Source organism: Petromyzon marinus, assembly GCF_048934315.1.
Source record: "Petromyzon marinus isolate PM22_M1 ecotype Great Lakes invasive population chromosome 76 unlocalized genomic scaffold, UKy_Petmar_22M1.pri1.0 chr76_unloc.3, whole genome shotgun sequence".
NCBI classification, from domain to species: domain Eukaryota; kingdom Metazoa; phylum Chordata; class Hyperoartia; order Petromyzontiformes; family Petromyzontidae; genus Petromyzon; species Petromyzon marinus.
The window spans coordinates 597,503-617,538 of record NW_027422620.1 but is presented as its reverse complement, the minus strand read 5'-3'; the positions used below and the strand labels follow the sequence as shown (position 1 = coordinate 617,538).

The window sequence follows — 20,036 nt, the reverse complement described above, 5'->3', positions numbered from 1 at the left end:
GCCCCGTACCCTAAAGTCATGAACTCAGTAGCCCCATATCCTAAGGCCATGAACTGAGTAGCCCCATATCCTAAGGTCATGAACTGAGTAGCCCCGTACCCTAAAGTCATGAACTCAGTATCCCCATATCCTAAGGTCATGAACTCAGTAGCCCCATATCCTAAGGTCATGAACTGAGTAGCCCCATATCCTAAGGTTATGAACTCGGTAGCCCCATATCCTAAGGTGATGAACTCAGTAGCCCCATATCCTAAGGTCATGAACTCGGTAGCCCCATATCCTAATGTTATGAACTCGGTAGCCCCATATCTTAAGGTCATGAACTGAGTAGCCCCATATCCTAAGGTCATGAACTCGGTAGCCCCATATCCTAAGGCCATGAACTCAGTAGCCCCATATCCTAAGGTCATGAACTCAATAGCCCCATATCCTAAGGTTATGAACTCAGTAGCCCCATATCCTAAGGTGATGAACTCAGTAGCCCCATATCCTAAGGTCATGAACTGAGTAGCCCCGTACCCTAAAGTCATGAACTCAGTAGCCCCATATCCTAAGGCCATGAACTGAGTAGCCCCATATCCTAAGGTCATGAACTGAGTAGCCCCGTACCCTAAAGTCATGAACTCAGTATCCCCATATCCTAAGGTCATGAACTCAGTAGCCCCATATCCTAAGGTCATGAACTGAGTAGCCCCATATCCTAAGGTTATGAACTCGGTAGCCCCATATCCTAAGGTCATGAACTCGGTAGCCCCATATCCTAAGGTCATGAACTCAGTAGCCCCATATCCTAAGGTCATGAACTCAGTAGCCCCATATCCTAAGGTTATGAACTCAGTAGCCCCATATCCTAAGGTGATGAACTCAGTAGCCCCATATCCTAATGTTATGAATTCAGTCGCCCCATATCCTAAGGTCATGAACTCAGTAGCCCCATATCCTAAGGTCATGAACTCGGTAGCCCCATATCCTCAGGTCTTGAACAGAGTAGCTCCACATCCTAAGGTCATGAACTCTGTCGCCCCATATCCTAAGGTCATGAACTCAGTCGCCCCATATCTTAAGGTCATGAACTCAGTAACCCCATATCCTAAGTTAATGAACTCAGTAGCCCCATATCCTAAGGCCATGAACTCAGTAGCCCCATATCCTAAGGCCATGAACTGAGTAGCCCAATATCCTAAGGTTATGAACTCGGTAGCGCCATATCTTAAGGTCATGAACTCAATAGCCCCATATCCTAAGGTCATGAACTCAGCCCCATATCCTAAGGTTATGAACTCAGTAGCCCCATATCCTAAGGTGATGAACTCAGTAGCCCCATATCCTAAGGTCATGAACTGAGTAGCCCCGTACCCTAAAGTAATGAACTCAGTAGCCCCATATCCTAAGGCCATGAACTGAGTAGCCCCATATCCTAAGGTTATGAACTGAGTAGCCCCATACCCTAAAGTCATGAACTCAGTATCCCCATATCCTAAGGTCATGAACTCAGTAGCCCCATATCCTAAGGTCATGAACTGAGTAGCCCCATATCCTAAGGTTATGAACTCGGTAGCCCCATATCCTAAGGTCATGAACTCGGTAGCCCCATATCCTAAGGTCATGAACTCAGTAGCCCCATATCCTAAGGTCATGAACTCAGTAGCCCCATATCCTAAGGTTATGAACTCAGTAGCCCCATATCCTAAGGTGATGAACTCAGTAGCCCCATATCCTAATGTTATGAATTCAGTCGCCCCATATCCTAAGGTCATGAACTCAGTAGCCCCATATCCTAAGGTCATGAACTCGGTAGCCCCATATCCTCAGGTCTTGAACAGAGTAGCTCCACATCCTAAGGTCATGAACTCTGTCGCCCCATATCCTAAGGTCATGAACTCAGTCGCCCCATATCTTAAGGTCATGAACTCAGTAACCCCATATCCTAAGTTAATGAACTCAGTAGCCCCATATCCTAAGGCCATGAACTCAGTAGCCCCATATCCTAAGGCCATGAACTGAGTAGCCCAATATCCTAAGGTTATGAACTCGGTAGCGCCATATCCTAAGGTCATGAACTCAATAGCCCCATATCCTAAGGTCATGAACTCAGCCCCATATCCTAAGGTTATGAACTCGATAGCCCCATATCCTAAGGTCATGAACTCAGTAGCCCCATATTCTAAGGTTATGAACTCAGTAGCCCCATATCCTAAGGTGATGAACTCAGTAGCCCCATATCCTAAGGTCATGAACTCGGTAGCACCATATCCTAAGGTCATGAACTCAGTAGCCCCATATCCTAAGGTCATGAACTCAGTAGCCCCATATCCTAAGGTTATGAACTCAGTAGCCCCATATCCTAAGGTGATGAACTCAGTAGCCCCATATCCTAATGTTATGAATTCAGTCGCCCCATATCCTAAGGTCATGAACTCAGTAGCCCCATATCCTAAGGTCATGAACTCGGTAGCCCCATATCCTCAGGTCTTGAACAGAGTAGCTCCACATCCTAAGGTCATGAACTCTGTCGCCCCATATCCTAAGGTCATGAACTCAGTCGCCCCATATCTTAAGGTCATGAACTCAGTAACCCCATATCCTAAGTTAATGAACTCAGTAGCCCCATATCCTAAGGCCATGAACTCAGTAGCCCCATATCCTAAGGCCATGAACTGAGTAGCCCAATATCCTAAGGTTATGAACTCGGTAGCGCCATATCCTAAGGTCATGAACTCAATAGCCCCATATCCTAAGGTCATGAACTCAGCCCCATATCCTAAGGTTATGAACTCGATAGCCCCATATCCTAAGGTCATGAACTCAGTAGCCCCATATTCTAAGGTTATGAACTCAGTAGCCCCATATCCTAAGGTGATGAACTCAGTAGCCCCATATCCTAAGGTTGTGAACTCAGTCGCCCCATATCCTAAGGTCATGAACTCAGTAGCCCCATATCCTAAGGTCATGAACTCAGTATCCCCATATCCTCAGGTCTTGAACAGAGTAGCTCCACATCCTAAGGTCATGAACTCTGTCGCCCCATATCCTAAGGTCATGAACTCAGTTGCCCCATATCTTGAGGTCATGAACTCAGTAACCCCATATCCTAAGTTCATGAACTCAGTAGCCCCATATCCTAAGGCCATGAACTCAGTAGCCCCATATCCTAAGGCCATGAACTGAGTAGCCCCACATCCTAAGGTCATGAGCTCAGTAGCCTCATATCCTAAGGTCATGAACTCAGTAGCCCCATATCCTAAGGCCATGAACTCAGTCGACCCATATTCCAAGGTCATGAACTGAGTAGCCCCACATCCTAAGGTCATGAACTCAGTAGCCCCATATCCTAAGGTCATGAACTCAGTAGCCCCATATCCTACAATTACTATCTAGTACTACATAGTAATACTACTACTAAGTAGTAGTCCAAGTAGTATGGAGTAGTACTGCTACTAGTATCTTGGTTGTGTTGTAGTACTCGTACTATCTAGTTCTAGTACTACATAGTAATACTACAACGTAGTAGTACGAGTCGTATGTAGATGTAGTAGTTGTATGTAGTAGTACTAGTAGTACGTACTAGTAGTATGTAGTAGTAGTACGTAGTACCTGTTGTATGTAGTACCTGTTGTATGTAGTACTAGTGGTATGTTGTTCTAATGGTATGTAGTACTAGTGGTATGTAGTACTAGTGGTATGTTGTACTAGTGGTACTAGTGGTATGATGTGCTAGTGGTATGTTGTACTAGTGGTATGATGTACCAGTGGTATGTTGTACTAGTGGTATGTTGTACTAGTGGTACTAGTGGTATGATGTGCTAGTGGTATGTTGTACTAGTGGTATGATGTACTAGTGGTATGTTGTACTAGTGGTATGTTGTACTAGTGGTACTAGTGGTATGATGTGCTAGTGGTATGTTGTACTAGCGGTATGTTGTACTAGTGGTATGTACTAGTAGTATGTAGTACTAGTACTAGTAGTATGTACTAGTAGTACTACTAGGCTCTTGACGATCTCTGGACTGGTTACAGCCTTTGGAGCGGTTTTGCCGGATCGGTGCAAGGACCACCGGATAATATTGGAAGCCAGGTAATCGCGTGCCAGATAATCGATAATCGATGCGCAACTGTATTTAGACTCTCTGCTGTTTTTTGTTTATTTTAACTGGGTGTAGCGCTCGCGCTGAGCTACCGTTTGGCCCTTTTTAGCAGCTCAACCAAGTGGCGGCTTGCCATCGTCATGGGGACATTTATAAAAAGAACTCCAAACGCGTGGGATGTCGATTCTAAATGTGGAGGGCAAAACCGGAGGACCCGGAGCAACATCCACGCAGTGGCCACGGGGGGAGAGAGAGAGAGACGCAGACTCCAAATATACAGCAGCAGCAGGCATCGTCAGGGTGGGAGTCGAACCCAGGACCTCCTGTAAACCGGGCGAGGTAGTTGACATCTATCCACCATGATGATGAGAGGGAGACGCAGACTCCAAATATACAGCAGCAGCAGCAGGCATCGTCAGGGTTGGCATTGAACCCAGGACCTCCTGTAAACCAGGCGAGGTAGTTGACATCTATCCATTATGATGATGAGAGAGAGACGCAGACTCCAAATATACAGCAGCAGCAGCAGCAGGCATCGTCAGGGTTGGCATTGAACCCAGGACCTCCTGTAAACCAGGCGAGGTAGTTGACATCTCCTAGCCACCGCGGTGCCCTTCCCGTTGGGGTTCACTCCCTGGCACAGTAGTTTGTGTTAGGTGGTCGCGCTCGTTACACACAAAGTGCTTGGCCACAGCTGAAGGACGCGACTTGGCTGCCAACTCCGCTCGTCATCCTCGCAGCGGCAGCGGCGGCTGTTGGCAAACCGTCGGCTAAAGACGGTGGTCACCGCGTTGCGCGCTTTCAGATGTTATATACACTACACTATACACTACACTATACTCTACACTATACACTACACTATACATTACACTATACACTACACTATACACTACACTATACACTACACTATACTCTACACTATACACTACACTATACACTACACTATACACTACACTATACACTACACTATAAACTACACTACACTATACACTACACTATACACTACACTATACACTACACTATACACTACACCATACTCTACACTATACACTACACTATACACTACACTATACACTACACCATACTCTACACTATACACTACACTACACACTACACTACACACTACATTATATACTACTATACACTATACTATACACTACACTATACACTACACTATACTCTACACTATACACTACACTATACACTACACTATACACTACACTATACACTACATTATATACTACTATACACTATACTATACACTACACTATACTCTACACTATACACTACACTATACACTACACTATACACTACACTATACACTACACACTATACACTACACTATACACTACACACTATACTATACATTATACTATACACTACACACTATACTATACTCTACACTATACACTACACTATACACTACACTATACACTACACTATACTCTACACTATACACTACACTATACTCTACACTATACACTACACTATACACTATACTATACATTATACTATACACTACACACTATACTATACACTACACTATACACTACACTATACACTACACTACACACTACACTATACACTACACTATACACTACACTATACTCTACACTATACACTACACTATACACTATACTATACATTATACTATACACTACACACTACACTATACTACACTATACACTACACTATACACTATATACACTACACTACACTATACACTACACTATACACTATATACACTACACTATACACTACACTACACACTAAACCATACACTACACTATACACTAAACTATACACTACGCTACACACTACATTATATACTACTATACTATACACTATAATACTGTAGTATATACTATACATTACACTATACACTACACTATATATTACACTACTATACACTACACTGTATACTACACTATATACTACACTATAATGCTGTAGTATATACTATACACTACACTATACACTACACCATACGCTATACTATACACTACGCTATACATTACACTATACACTACACTACTATACACTACACTATATACTACACTATAATACTGTAGTATATACTATACAGTACACTATATACTACACTATAATGCTGTAGTATATACTATACATTACACTATACACTACACTTTATACTACACTATAATGCTGTGGTATATACTATACATTACACTATATACTACACTATACACTACACTACTATACACTACACTACTATACACTACACTATATACTACACTACTATACACTACACTATACACTACACTATACACGACACTATACACTACACTATACACGACACTACACTACACTACTATACACTACACTATACACTACACTATATACTACACTACTATACACTACACTATAATACTGTAGTATATACTATACGTTACACTATACACTACACTATATACTACACTACTATACACTACACTATAATACAGTAGTATATACTATACATTACACTATACACTACACTATATATTACACTACTATACACTACACTATATACTTCACTATAATGCTGTAGTATATACTACTATACACTACACCATATACTACACTATAATACTGTAGTATAAGCTATACACTACACTATACACTACACTATATACTACACTACTACACTACAATACACTACTATACACCATACTGTACACTACACTACTATACACTACTTTACACTACACTATATACTATACTACTATAGACTATACACTACACCACTGCTATAAACCACTACTGTACACTAAACTACTATACACCATACTGTTAAACACTACTTTACACTACTACACACTGTGGACATTAACCAGGGCGGACTGCTGGATCTGAACTGCGAGCCCTCCCCCCGTGCCCCCATCCCCCCACTGTGCCCCTCCCCCTCCTGCCTCCCCCCCCCCCCCCCCGTGCCCTGCGGTGTAGACTGGGAGGAGGAGCACGTCAGTAGCCCGGGGATCCTGCGCCTCATTTATCAGGGGCGCTTCCTGCATGGCAACGTGACGCTGGGAGGTAACCGGCCGCGCCTACAGCGACGATGGTGATGTTGGCAATCACAGTGGCAGTGACGATGACGATGATGGCAATCACAGTTAAAACAGCGATGACGACGATGATGATGCACATCATCACCACCACCACTGTCTGTGTATCTGTGTGTGTGTCTGTATGTAACTGCGTATGTATTTGTTTGTGTGCGTACGTGTGTACTGTGCGTGTATCTGTGTGTCTGTGCGTGTATCTGTGTGTGTCTGTGTGTGTCTGTGTGTGCATACGTGTGTGCTGTGCGTGTATCTGTGTGTTTGTGTATCTATGTTTGTGTGTTTGTGTGCGTACGTGTGTACTGTGCGTGTATCTGTGTGTCTGTGCGTGTTTCTGTGTGTCTGTGCGTGTATCTGTGTGTCTGTGCGTGTATCTGTGTGTCTCTGTGTGTCTGTGTGTGTCTGTATGTGTCTGTGTGCGTACGTGTGTGCTGTGCGTGTATCTGTGTGTTTGTGTATCTATGTGTGCGTACGTGTGTACTGTGCATGTATCTGTGTGTCTGTGCGTGTCTGTGTGTGTCTGTGTGCATACGTGTGTGCTGTGCGTGTATCTGTGTGTTTGTGTATCTGTGTTTGTGTGCGTACGTGTGTTTGTCTCTGTGTGTCTCTCTGTGCGTCTGTGCGTGTATCTGTGTGTGTGTCTGTGCATGTATCTGTGTGTGTCTCTGTGTGTCTGTGCGTGTATCTGTGTGTGTCTGTGTGCGTACGTGTGTGTCTGTGTGCGTACGTGTGTGTCTGTGTGCGTACGTGTGTGTCTGTGTGCGTCTGTGTGCGTACGTGTGTGTCTGTGTGCGTACATGTGTGTCTGTGTGCGTGCGTGTGTGTGTCTGTGTGCGTACGTGTGCGTACGTGTGCGTACGTGTGTGTCTGTGTGCGTCTGTGTGCGTACGTGTGTGTCTGTGTGCGTGCGTGTGTGTATCTGTGTGTGTCTCTGCGCGTCTGTGTGTGTCTCTGTGTGTCTGTGCGTGTATCTGTGTGTGTCTGTGTGCGTGCGTGTGTGTGTCTGCGTGTGTCGTTGTGTCTGTGTGCGTACGTGTGTGTCTGTGTGCGTACGTGTGTGTGTCTGTGTGCGTGCGTGTGTGTGTCTGCGTGTGTCGTTGTGTCTGTGTACTGCTTGCTAACAGCTCTTGCCCCAGCAGTCCGTGAAGGCTCCATGCGAGGGGTTCTCTTTGTACCCCTCAGCTCTGAAGCTGCCGCTGGGCAAGACGACCGTCATGCACCTGGTGGCACGGGAGAACCTTCCAGAGCCCAACTCACAGGGTGAGCAGACACACACACAGACACACACACAGACACACACACAGACACACACACAGACCCACACACAGACACAGACACACACACAGACACACACACAGACACACACACACAGACACACACACAGACACACACACAGACACACACACACACAGACACACACACAAATACACAGACACACACACAGACAACAACAACAACCGCCATTCGCCACTAAGTGGCGGTGACATCACCACGACGCTTGTGCCAGGCCATGTGCACCTTGAGGCCACGTGAAGTGTTGAACGCCCGCTGGCAGGAGGTCACGGGGCAGACCCAGCAGGTGCCACGGGTCGACTGACTGAGATGACTGAGACGACTGGCTGATGCACCACCTGTGCCCCTCACTGTGCTAACCTACTACTACTACAGAGACACTCACACAGACACGCACACACAGACAGACACACACACAGACACACACACAGACACACACACACAGACACTCGCACACACACAGAGACACACAGACACTCACAGAGGCACTCACAGAGACACTCACACAGACACACAGACACACACACACACAGACACACACAGACACACACAGACACACACATACACAGAGACACTCACACAGACACACACACACAGACACTCACTCGTGTGTCTGTGTGTGTCTGTGTATTCATGTCTGTGTTTTTGTGTCTGTGTGTGTTTGTGTGTCTGTGGGTATTCATGTCTGTGTGTCTTCATATCTGTGTGTTTGTGTGTCTGTGTGTCTTCATGTCTGTGTATATTTGTTTCTGTCTGTCTGTACTCGTGTCTGTGTGTCTCTGTATTCATGTCTGTATTCATGTCTATGTGTATTTGTCTCTGTGTGCCGGACGGGCAACGCTGTCGTGGACAGTGCTGTGGGGGGGAGGGTCAATTCCAATTGGCCCTCTCCCCTCATGGCGTCTGTGACCACCACAGTGGCTAAATGGGGGCTCTGGATGGGTGCAAGGGGCTGGTAACCCCTCCACCTTCAATAAATTACCACTAAACTACGACTGAAATATCTGAAGCCTTCAGTAGCTGTACCGGGTGAATTTCCGTTTGGTACAGATATAATGGGAGGCTGATCGATGCCCGGGTGCGGTCAAGGGATGGCGCCCTTTTGCTCAACCACGTTATGTATGCCGACGACCTGGTAATTGCTGCTCACTCAGAGGAGGAGTTGGAGACGCTGCTGCTGAGACTGGAGCGTGCCACTAAGAGGTGGGGCCTTACCATCAGCCCCACCAAAACTAAGCACTTGCCTGGGTGTTTTGTACCGTCAAGCAACCCACCCCCACAACTCCCAATCGGTGATGGGGCAGTTGTGGAGAGAGTGGAGAGTTTCCCATACCTGGGCAGTGTGCTCAAGACCGGCTCCGGTTTAACAGCAGAGGTCTCGCTCCGAATCAGTCGAGCGGCAATGTCTTTTCATCGGTTGCGTAATGCTGTGTGGAAGCTACCTGGTCTGTCGCTCCGCACGAAGCTTCAGGTCTTCTCGGCCACGGTCATTCCCTCCCTTCTCTACGCTTGCGAAACGTGGACCCCCCGAATGGAGCATCTTCGCCGGTTAGAAACATTTAGGTTGGCCTGCCAACGATCCATCCTGGGTTTAACCAGGCTGGATTGTGTGAGGAGCTCACAAATCCTTGAAAGAGCTGGGCAAAGTCCCATCGGTGAGCTCCTCCGGCAGGCAAGGCTGCGTTGGCTGGGTCATGTAGCCCGCATGCCCAGCCACCGCATGCCGAAACAGCTTTTGTTCGGCCGGATCGAGGGAGCTAAATGGGCACGGCACGGGCTAGAGAAGAGATGGAGTGACGTGGTACAGGAGGACGTGGAGCTGAGTGGACTTGCCGATGACCCGTACCAGCGGTGTCAAGATCGGCCTCTGTGGAGGAGGCTCGTGAAGGACGCTACTGGGCAGTTAGAGGCAGTCGCCCTTCAACAACAATGGAGGGCGGAGGAGCAACGCTCACAACAACGAGCGGAGTGCCAGGTGGCTAAAGCACAGCAAGTTGGCACAGTAGGGGGCACAGGTGGTGCATCAGCCAGTCGTCTCAGTCATCTTAGTCAGTCGACCCGTGGCACTTGGGTCTGCCCCGTGACCTCCTGCCAGCAGGCGTTCGACACTTCACGTGGCCTGAAGGTGGACATGGCCTGGCACAAGCGTCGTGGTGACATCACTGCCACTTAGTGGCGAATGGCGGTTGTTGTTGTTGTGTCTGTGTGTATCGTGTCTGTGTGTATTTGTGTCTGTGTACAGTGAGGGAAAAAAGTATTTGATCCCCTGCTGATTTTGTACGTTTGCCCACTGACAAAGAAATGATCAGTCTATAATTTTAATGGTAGGTTTATTGGAACAGTGAGAGACAGAATAACAACAACAAAATCCAGAAAAACGCATGTCAAAAATGTTATAAATTGGTTTGCATTTTATTGAGGGAAATAAGTATTTGACCCCTCTGCAAAACATGACTTAGTACTTGGTGGCAAAACCCTTGTTGGCAATCACAGAGGTCAGACGTTTCTTGTAGTTAGCCACCAGATTTGCACACATCTCAGGATGGATTTTGTCCCACTCCTCTTTGCAGATCTTCTCCAAGTCATTAAGGTTTCGAGGCTGATGTTTGGCAACTTGAACCTTCAGCTCCTGCCACAGATTTTCTATGGGATTAAGGTCTGGAGAGTGGGTAGGCCACTCCAGGACCTTAATGTGCTTCTTCTGTCTCTCACTGTTCAAATAAACCTTCCATTAAAATTATAGACTGATCATTTCTTTGTCAGTGGGCAAACGTACAAAATCAGCAGGGGATCAAATACTTTTTTCCCTCACTGTATGTTCATGTGTGTACTCAGGTCTGTGTGTATTCGTGTCTCTGTGTGTTCATGTCTTTGTGTATTCGTGTCTGTGTGTGTCTGTGTATTTGTGTCTGTGTGTCTGTGTATTAGTGTGTGTGTCTGTGTGCCTGTGTATTTGTGTGTCTGTGTGTGTGTGTCTGTGTATTCGTGTCTGTAGTGTCTTGGTGTGTGTGCGTGTGTGTGCGCGTGTGTGCATGACCTTCCCTGTTGCTTGCCCCATAAGTCCATTAGTGCCTATACGGGTGATCTTTGTCTTTGTGTGGATATAAGTATGGAACGGTGGCGCAGCGGTGAGCGCTACGCTGCGCTACCAACCCAGCGAGCCGAGTTCAATTCCCGCTCGCTGGCGACGCCAGTGATCGCGATTGTCTGAACCCGTCCTCGCTGTCACCCGGGTCGACTCAGCCTCAAATAAGCAGCTGGCGTGGTGTGCTGCAGTAAACATCGCCGCTGGGGAGACAAAGGCGGCCGGGCGGGCGTGGTGCTGGCCACCCACCCCCCCCCCCACAGTGCCGGTAGCCTTCACAGGTGCTGCCGCTACTAGCAGCACTTGCCCCTACGGTGGGCGTGGGCTTACGGGGCGGGTGGCACCTTTGTCTGTGTGCTGCGCAGGTCAGAGGAACCGCGGGAAAACTGAGGAGAGCAACTGCTGCGTGATCCTGTGAAGGTGGAGCCCGCACAGGGCCCTGCAGCCGCCTGGCTCCCTCCGTCGTCTGTCTCCCTCCGTTTGTGATGCCTCTGTCCGGCTCCCTCCTGGCTGTCTCCCTCCTGGCTGTCTCCATGCTGTCTGTCTCCCCCACACGCCCCCGATCCATCTGGCAAGTGGAGAAAAGTTTATGGTCTCAGCCCGGTCACTAGCCACTCGCGCAGAGACCCATAGACTCGCACAGAGACCCATAGACTCGCACGGAGACCCATAGACTCGCACAGAGACCCATAGACTCGCACAGAGACCCATAGACTCGCACAGAGACCCATAGACTCACACAGAGACCCATAGACTCGCACAGAGACCGATAGACTCACACAGAGACCCATAGACTCGCACAGAGACCGATAGACTCACACAGAGACCCATAGACTCACACAGAGACCCATAGACTCACACAGAGACCCATAGACTCACACAGAGATCCATAGACTCACACAGAGATCCATAGACTCACACAGAGACCCATAGACTCACACAGAGACCCATAGACTCACACAGAGACCCATAGACTCGCACAGAGACCCATAGACTCACACAGAGACCCATAGACTCACACAGAGACCCATAGACTCACACAGAGACCCATTAACTCACCACACTGAGACCCATTAACTCACCACACTGAGACTCGTAGACTCACACAGAGACCCATAGACTCACACAGAGACCCATAGACTCACACAGAGACCCATAGACTCACACAGAGACCCATAGACTCACACAGAGACCCATAGACTCACCACACAGAGACCCATTAACTCACCACACTGAGATCCGTAGACTCACATGGAGACCCATACACTCACCCCTGAGACCCATAGACTCACTCATAGACCCATAGACTCACCACACAGCGACCCATTAACTCACCACACTGAGATCCGTAGACTCACATGGAGACCCATACACTCACCCCTGAGACCCATAGACTCACACATAGACCCATAGACTCACCACACAGAGACCCATTAACTCACCACACTGAGATCCGTAGACTCACATGGAGACCCATACACTCACCCCTGAGACCCGTAGACTCACACAGATATCCACATACACACATCGAGACCTGTAGACTCACGTGGAAACCCACATATTTATACAGAGACCCATGGACTCAAACAGAGACCCATAGACTCACCACCAGACAGACCCATAGACTCACAGGGCATACTTTAGGTCTATTTAGCTTGGCGATGCGGAAAGTTATTTGTCCAGCCGCTGCGCACAACATCCCCCTGTGTGTGCCCTGTGTCACTACATCCCCTGTGTGTGTCACCACATCCCCCTGTGTGTGCCCTGTGGCACTACATCCCCTGTGTGTGTCACCACATCCCCCTGTGTGTACCCTGTCACCACACCCCCTGTGCTGCTGCTGGCAGTCGCGTTCACATCCTGGAAGCGTCGCTCAGGTGGGCTTAATCAGAAGCGAGAATTTGGAGAGACAGAGAGAGAGGGGAGAGGAGAGAGACAGAGACATTGAGGAGAGAGACATAGAGAGCGATGAGAGGAGCGAGACAGAGAGAGAGGAGAGACAGAGAGAGGAGAGACAGAGAGAGGAGAGAGAGAGGAGAGAGACAGAGAGGAGAGGGAGAGCGATGAGAGAGAGGAGAGAGACAGAGAGGAGAGAGAGCGATGAGAGAGAGAGGGAGGAGACAGAGAGAGGGAGGAGACAGAGAGAGGGAGGAGACAGGGAGGAGACAGAGAGGGAGGCAACAGAGAGAGGGAGGAGACAGAGAGAGGGAGGAGGAGGAGCAGAAACTGCGCAAGCGATGTGCGGTGAACGCACGCCGGATCACTACGCGTCTCCGCCGGCGATCGCCGGAGATAACTTGATCATTTGATAACTCGAGTTCTCGATCACTTTTCATTTGATCACTCGATTACTCCATCGTTTGATCGCTTGATCACTCGGTCACTTTTTTAAATTTGATCATCTGATCACTCGATCAATTTATCATTTGATCACGTGCCAATTTGATCACACGGTCACTTGATCACTTGATCACCTGATGACATGGTCACTTGATCACATGGCCACTTAATCACTTGATAATTTGACGATTTGATCCGCACCGCCGGCGGTCCCCGTGGCACTCTGCGGGTTTACCGGTGGTGCTCGCTTGCAGTTGGGCACAGTGGCTCGCGGTCAAATCAAGAGTTGGGGGTGGGGGGAGCGGGGAGCGCGTCGGGGAGACCGGAGGTTACCCCCAGCCAGCCACGTCTACCAGGTTACCCCCAGCCAGTCGGTCATTAAAGGTTCACCCCGACCCCATGCGTGGGCCCAGGGTGAGTTTTGGCACTCGCAGAGAGGCTGGAGGGGAACCGACGCTTCACCACCGCCACCACCACCGCTGCCCCCGGTGCCCTTGCCGGGACAGCCGCAGTGGTGGTTGGCGGAGGGAGGGGAGGGAGGATTTCAGATTTAAGAAATTCGGCATCCCTGGGATTGAGGAGGGGTTTCCGGAGCGGCGGCGGTAGCGGCGACAGTAGGCTAGCAGCGGCACGGTAACAGCCACAGTGGGAGTCGTAGTGGGAGTTGTAGGAATATACTGATGACTATAGTCTGTGTGTCACGTTGATCTCCGCACGAATCTCCATTGGTTGGAAAGTCACGACGGGAATGGGGGGTTGAGATGGGGGGGTTGGGGGGGGGGCCACCCACATGGACGTGCCAGTTGCGGTTCCTCGGTCATCGGCGTCGCGTGCCCACCGGCTCTCACCGCAACTCCTTTGGTGCGTGCGATTTGTGTTTCTCTCCTTCCCTCTCGCTCGCTCTCTCTCCCCTTCCCTTTCCTTCTCTCTCCTTCTCTCTCGGTCGTTGTAAAGTACAGTATATACCGTATACATAAATATATATACACACGAGACACACCACACACACCGCACGGCACGCACGGCACGCACACGAGACACACACCACACAGATACACGCGACGTGTGCACAATGCTAGCACACACCACACACGAGCACACTACACGCACACACGACACTCACACACGACACAAACGACACTCACACACGACACTCACACACGACACACACTACACGCACACACGACACACACACACGACACACACGACACACACGGCACACACGACACTCACACACGACACAAACGACACTCACACACACGACACTCACACGACACTCGCACACGACACTCACACACGACACACACTACACGCACACACGACACTCACACACGTCACACACAACACACACGACACTCACACACACGACACACACGACACTCACACACACGACACACACGACACACACGACACACACGACACACACGACACACACACACGACACTCACACACGACACTCACACACGACACTCACATGACACTCACACGACACTCACACATGACACTCACACACACGACACACACGACACACACGACACTCACACACAACACACGACACTCACACACGACACACACGACACTCACACACGACACTCACACACGACACTCACACACGACACTCACACACGACACTCACACACTATACACACACACGACACACACGACACTCACACATGACACTCACACACACAACACACACGACACACACGACACACACGACACTCACACACGACACACACGACACGCACACACGACACGCACACACGACACACACGACACTCACACACGACACTCACACACGACACACACGACACTCACACACGACACTCACACACGACACACACGACACTCACACACGACACACACGACACACACGACACTCACGACACTCACACACGACACACACGACACTCACACACGACACACACGACACACACTCACACACGACACACACGATACTCACACACTATACACACGACACTCACACACTATACACATGACACACATGCCACGACACACACACACGACACCACACGTGTAAACCCTGATATTTAGAATTTTGTGGGGTGGGGAGTGGGGTTGGGGTGGGGGGGGGGGTGATGTGGAAGCATTGTAGAATATTGTACCTAATATTAACAAACAAAAACGAGAACCCGTTTCAACATGAAAAGAGGCAAGAGAGCGGAGAGACTTTGACGACGACGACGAGATTTGCCCGGACGGTGGCGCGACGGTGGAGCGACGGTGGAGCGACGGTTCCCTGCCACTTGCCGTTCCTGCCGTCGTGACCACGGCCCCTCACGACTACCGCGAGCGGCCCTCCGTCTGTATTCCGTGCCGGAGCGCCGACGCCTGTTGACGGTCGCTGCCCGGAGCTCTCCACCACCACCACCACCGGCACTGGCATCGGCAAACGAGCCGCCTCGGAGCCGGGGCCCCCAGTTGTGGTTTGGTTTGACCGGTTTTGGTTGAACCAATTTAATTTGACCGGTTTTGGTTGAACCGATTCGGTTTAACCGATTTGGTTTTAGTGATTCGGATTAATCGATTTGATTTGACCGGTTTGGTTTAACCAATTTGTCCTCACCGCTTTAGGTTTTAAACGATTTGGCTTAACCGCTTTGGTCAGGCTGCTCCGGTCTAACCGCTGCGGTTAAAACTGGAGGCGCGTGACGGAATGTTGAGCAGCGCGCGGTAACTTTTTATTTTTGAGGTCGCCGCGAAAGGGAAAAAAAACTCGGCGCCAAATCTTGCCGTGATTTTTCGACGTCTCTCCTCCACCGGGTTCTTTTTTTTTCTGCCGGTAAAAAGCGAAATGGGCTCGTGCCCGCGTCCCCTCGCCGAGTGGCGGTGAGGGGTGCGGTGAAACGCCGGGGCGCCAGGAACGGCCCCGCGTCTCTCTCCATGTGCCGGGAGGGAGACGCCGGGGAGGGTCCGCGGGGGTGGGTGGGAATGTCTTCGGTCCCGGGGGCTCGCTGGCAAAGTCGGTTGTGGTGTCGGCTTCACGTAGACTCACACAGAGACCCACAGACTCGCACAGAGACCCATAGACTCAGACAGAGACCCATAGACTCACACAGAGACCCATAGACTCACACAGAGACCCATAGACTCACACAGAGACCCATAGACTCAGAGACCCATAGACTCACAACACAGAGACCCACGGACTCGCACAGAGACCCATAGACTCGCCACACAGAGACGCACATAATCACCACACAGAGACCCAAAGACTCACCACACACAGACCCACAGAATCACCACACAGACCCATAGACTCACAACACAGAGACCCACGGACTCGCAGAGAGACCCATAGACTCAGACAGAGACCCATAGACTCACAACACAGAGACGCACATAATCACCACACAGAGACCCACAGAATCACCACACAGACCCATAGACTCAGACAGAGGCCCACAGAATCACCACACAGACCCATAGACTCGCCACACACAGACCCATAGACTCGTAGCACAGAGACCCACGGACTCACCACGCACAGACCCCTAGGCTCACCACAAAGCCCTGTAGACTCACCAAACAGACACCCACAGACTCACTCGTAGACTCTCACAGAGAAACACAGACTCGCAGAGACCCACAGACTCATCACACAGACCCATAGACTCATCACACAAGAGACCCATAGACTCATCACACAGAGACCCATAGACTCGCACAGAGACCCACAGACTCGCACAGAGACCCACAGACTCATACAGAGACCCATAGACTCACAACACAGAGACCCACGGACTCGCAGAGAGACCCATAGACTCATAGAGACCCATAGACTCACACAGATACACATAGACTCATACAGATACCCACAGACTCGCACATAGACCCACAGACTCGCAGAGACTTGATGAGGTTGGACTTGGCGAGGTTGGACTTGACGAGGTGAGGTTGGACTTGATGAGGTTGGACTTGATGAGGTTGGACTTGATGAGGTTGGACTTGATGAGGTTGGACTTGACGAGGTTGGACTTGACGAGGTTGGACTTGGCGAGCGGCTCGTTCGCGGCGTTGATTTGACGAAGGCACTGGACATTGACACGGTTCGCCCCCCCCCCCCCCCCCCTTTGAAATATATAATTAATTAATGATAATCAACAGTGACGAGGACGCCGCGACGACCTGGGCGGCGGACTGAGTCGACCTTTCGTTGTTGATGTTGTTGATGTTGTTCCTTTGGCGGGTGACGGAAATTTCATTTTTTTGGATTAAACCAATTTTCGTCGAGCTCAAGTTGCGGATCGTCGTTGCTTCTGGAGGAAATCCCAGCGAAACCCACACCAATACACCTAGCTTGTGCCAGGCTAGGTCTACCAGGAGGTCACGGGACAGAGCCAACAGGTGCCATGGGTTGGCTGCTGTGCCAGGCTGGGTGCAGCAGGAGGTCACAGGTGCCATGGATCGACTGAGATGACCGATAGATGCCCCACCAGCAGCTGTGCCAACCTACCTAACCTCGGACCCTCATCCAAAGCCATTTGTAACTCAATTCAAAGCACAATCTACAACCATTCGATCCCGCATCGATTCCCCTCTCGTGCAGGTCGGGTCATCCAAGAGAGTCCTGGGCTCTCCGTTGTGAGCTGTCACTTCCAACTCGCGAGGAGTGGCAGCGACCCGTGCCGGGTTTTCAAGCCGATTTGGAGAGGAGGGGGAGGGGAGATTGTGGCACGGGCGGAGCTCTTGAAATCTTTGGCACGGCGGGCCCAGGCACGAGGAGTAGAGACTGCTCATGACAGGAGGAGGAGGAAGGATGGTAGGCAGGGGCCGTACTCTCCAATAGGCTACAGTCGTGGGCACTGTGCCTAGGGCTTACTCAGCCAGCCACCCACTCATTCACCCACTCATTCACCCACTCACTCAACGCAGCCACCCATTCGCTCACTCTTGTACTCATCTAGCCACCTACTCACTCATTCATCCACCCACTCACCTAGCCACCCACTCACTTGTGGGGGCTGACGCCCATCTCCCCGTGAGCGGGCGGGGCGCGATGCCCACCCCCTCCACTCCCTCCTTCTCCTTGGCCACTTCTCGCCGGGCCCCCGCCAATCGGTTGATCGCCCCCCCCCCGCACCAGCGCCCTCTCTGGCTAAGTGGCTGGCTCACCACCGCCCGGAGTTACCCCACACACTCCCCACGTACACCACCACTCATGCGGAGGTGGCTGCGTGCACGCGCGTGCCCGTGCAGGCGCACATTGCCCACCACGGCTAGCGCTAAAGTTAGCCGTACGAATATGCACACCTACCCTCCGGTGGATCAGCCTTAATCCGCTGTGCTACGAGAAAAGAAGGAGATGAAAAGAAGGAGATGACCTGCGGCAAGACCCTGGGTGCACGCCTCGCCATTAAGGCTATTTCTCCCGTGTAAAAGCGCTGCGTAAAGCGCGCTGTGCAAACAAGCACGCAAGTGGTCAGATCTGCGGGCAGGCGAGACTCACGACCAAACGTCATTGGGAACGGGGTCTGTACCGTAGATGGGGTGTACTGTGGTGGTGTAGGCGAACAGGGCATCGGGGAGGTGTTCGTCCCAATCCTGTTGATTGGCTGCCGCCCTACGTTTGAGCTTCCTGGCTAGGGTCTGGTTCATACGCTCCACCATACCATTCGCCTGGGGGTGGTATGCCGTAGTTCGGTCCTTCAGAATTCCGAACTCTAGCACAGCGCCTGAAAGAGCTCTGCCTCGAACTCACTACCCTGGTCAGTAATGACTCGTTCGGGGATCCCATGTTTAAGCACGTAGTGCTCCACAAATGCCCGGGCAACCACAAGGGCCGTTTTGTCGGGGTTGGCCACCGCCACTGGATAGCGCGTTTTTTACACACTCGAACGAAAAGCCGCGTAAACAATGACGGTCGTATAGATGGTAATAGATGCGCATCTCACACACCAACCCCGCGCTGACGACACCCTGCAGCCCCGCGCTGACACCCTACAGCCCCACGCTGACACCCTACAGCCCCGCACTGACACCCTGCAGCCCCGCGCTCGCTCTCTCACGCACCCCACCCCGCACGCAGTCGCTCCACTCAAAAATCACAGACACCGCACCGATCTTCTGAACTGAAGTTTATTAATGGCACGTCTAAAGAATATTCTACGAGCAGTGCTTAGCCAATCCCTATTCAATCCCCGGGTGTAC

The 20,036-nt window shown here is 50.2% G+C and overlaps 2 protein-coding genes across 2 annotated transcripts in view; both read left to right on the top strand.

The window, feature by feature from the left end:
• LOC116958340 (ubiquitin-like protein 3) overlaps positions 1 to 18,119 on the top strand; it is a 30,507-nt gene extending 12,388 nt beyond the window's left edge. The window contains exons 3-5 of the mRNA XM_032980897.2: positions 7,032 to 7,118; positions 8,330 to 8,407; positions 11,891 to 18,119. Of these exons, the coding sequence (XP_032836788.1) occupies positions 7,032 to 7,118; positions 8,330 to 8,407; positions 11,891 to 11,943 (218 nt within the window). The 3' untranslated portion in view covers positions 11,944 to 18,119. The remainder of the gene's footprint in view (positions 1 to 7,031; positions 7,119 to 8,329; positions 8,408 to 11,890) is intronic.
• Positions 14,265 to 18,119, top strand: LOC142908218 (uncharacterized). The gene is made up of 3 exons (XM_076058567.1): positions 14,265 to 14,279; positions 14,556 to 15,005; positions 15,063 to 18,119. The coding sequence occupies exons 1-3, from the start codon at positions 14,265 to 14,267 to the stop codon at positions 15,540 to 15,542; spliced, it is 945 nt and encodes a 314-aa protein (XP_075914682.1). The 3' UTR covers positions 15,543 to 18,119.
• Positions 18,120 to 20,036: the final 1,917 nt, after the last annotated feature.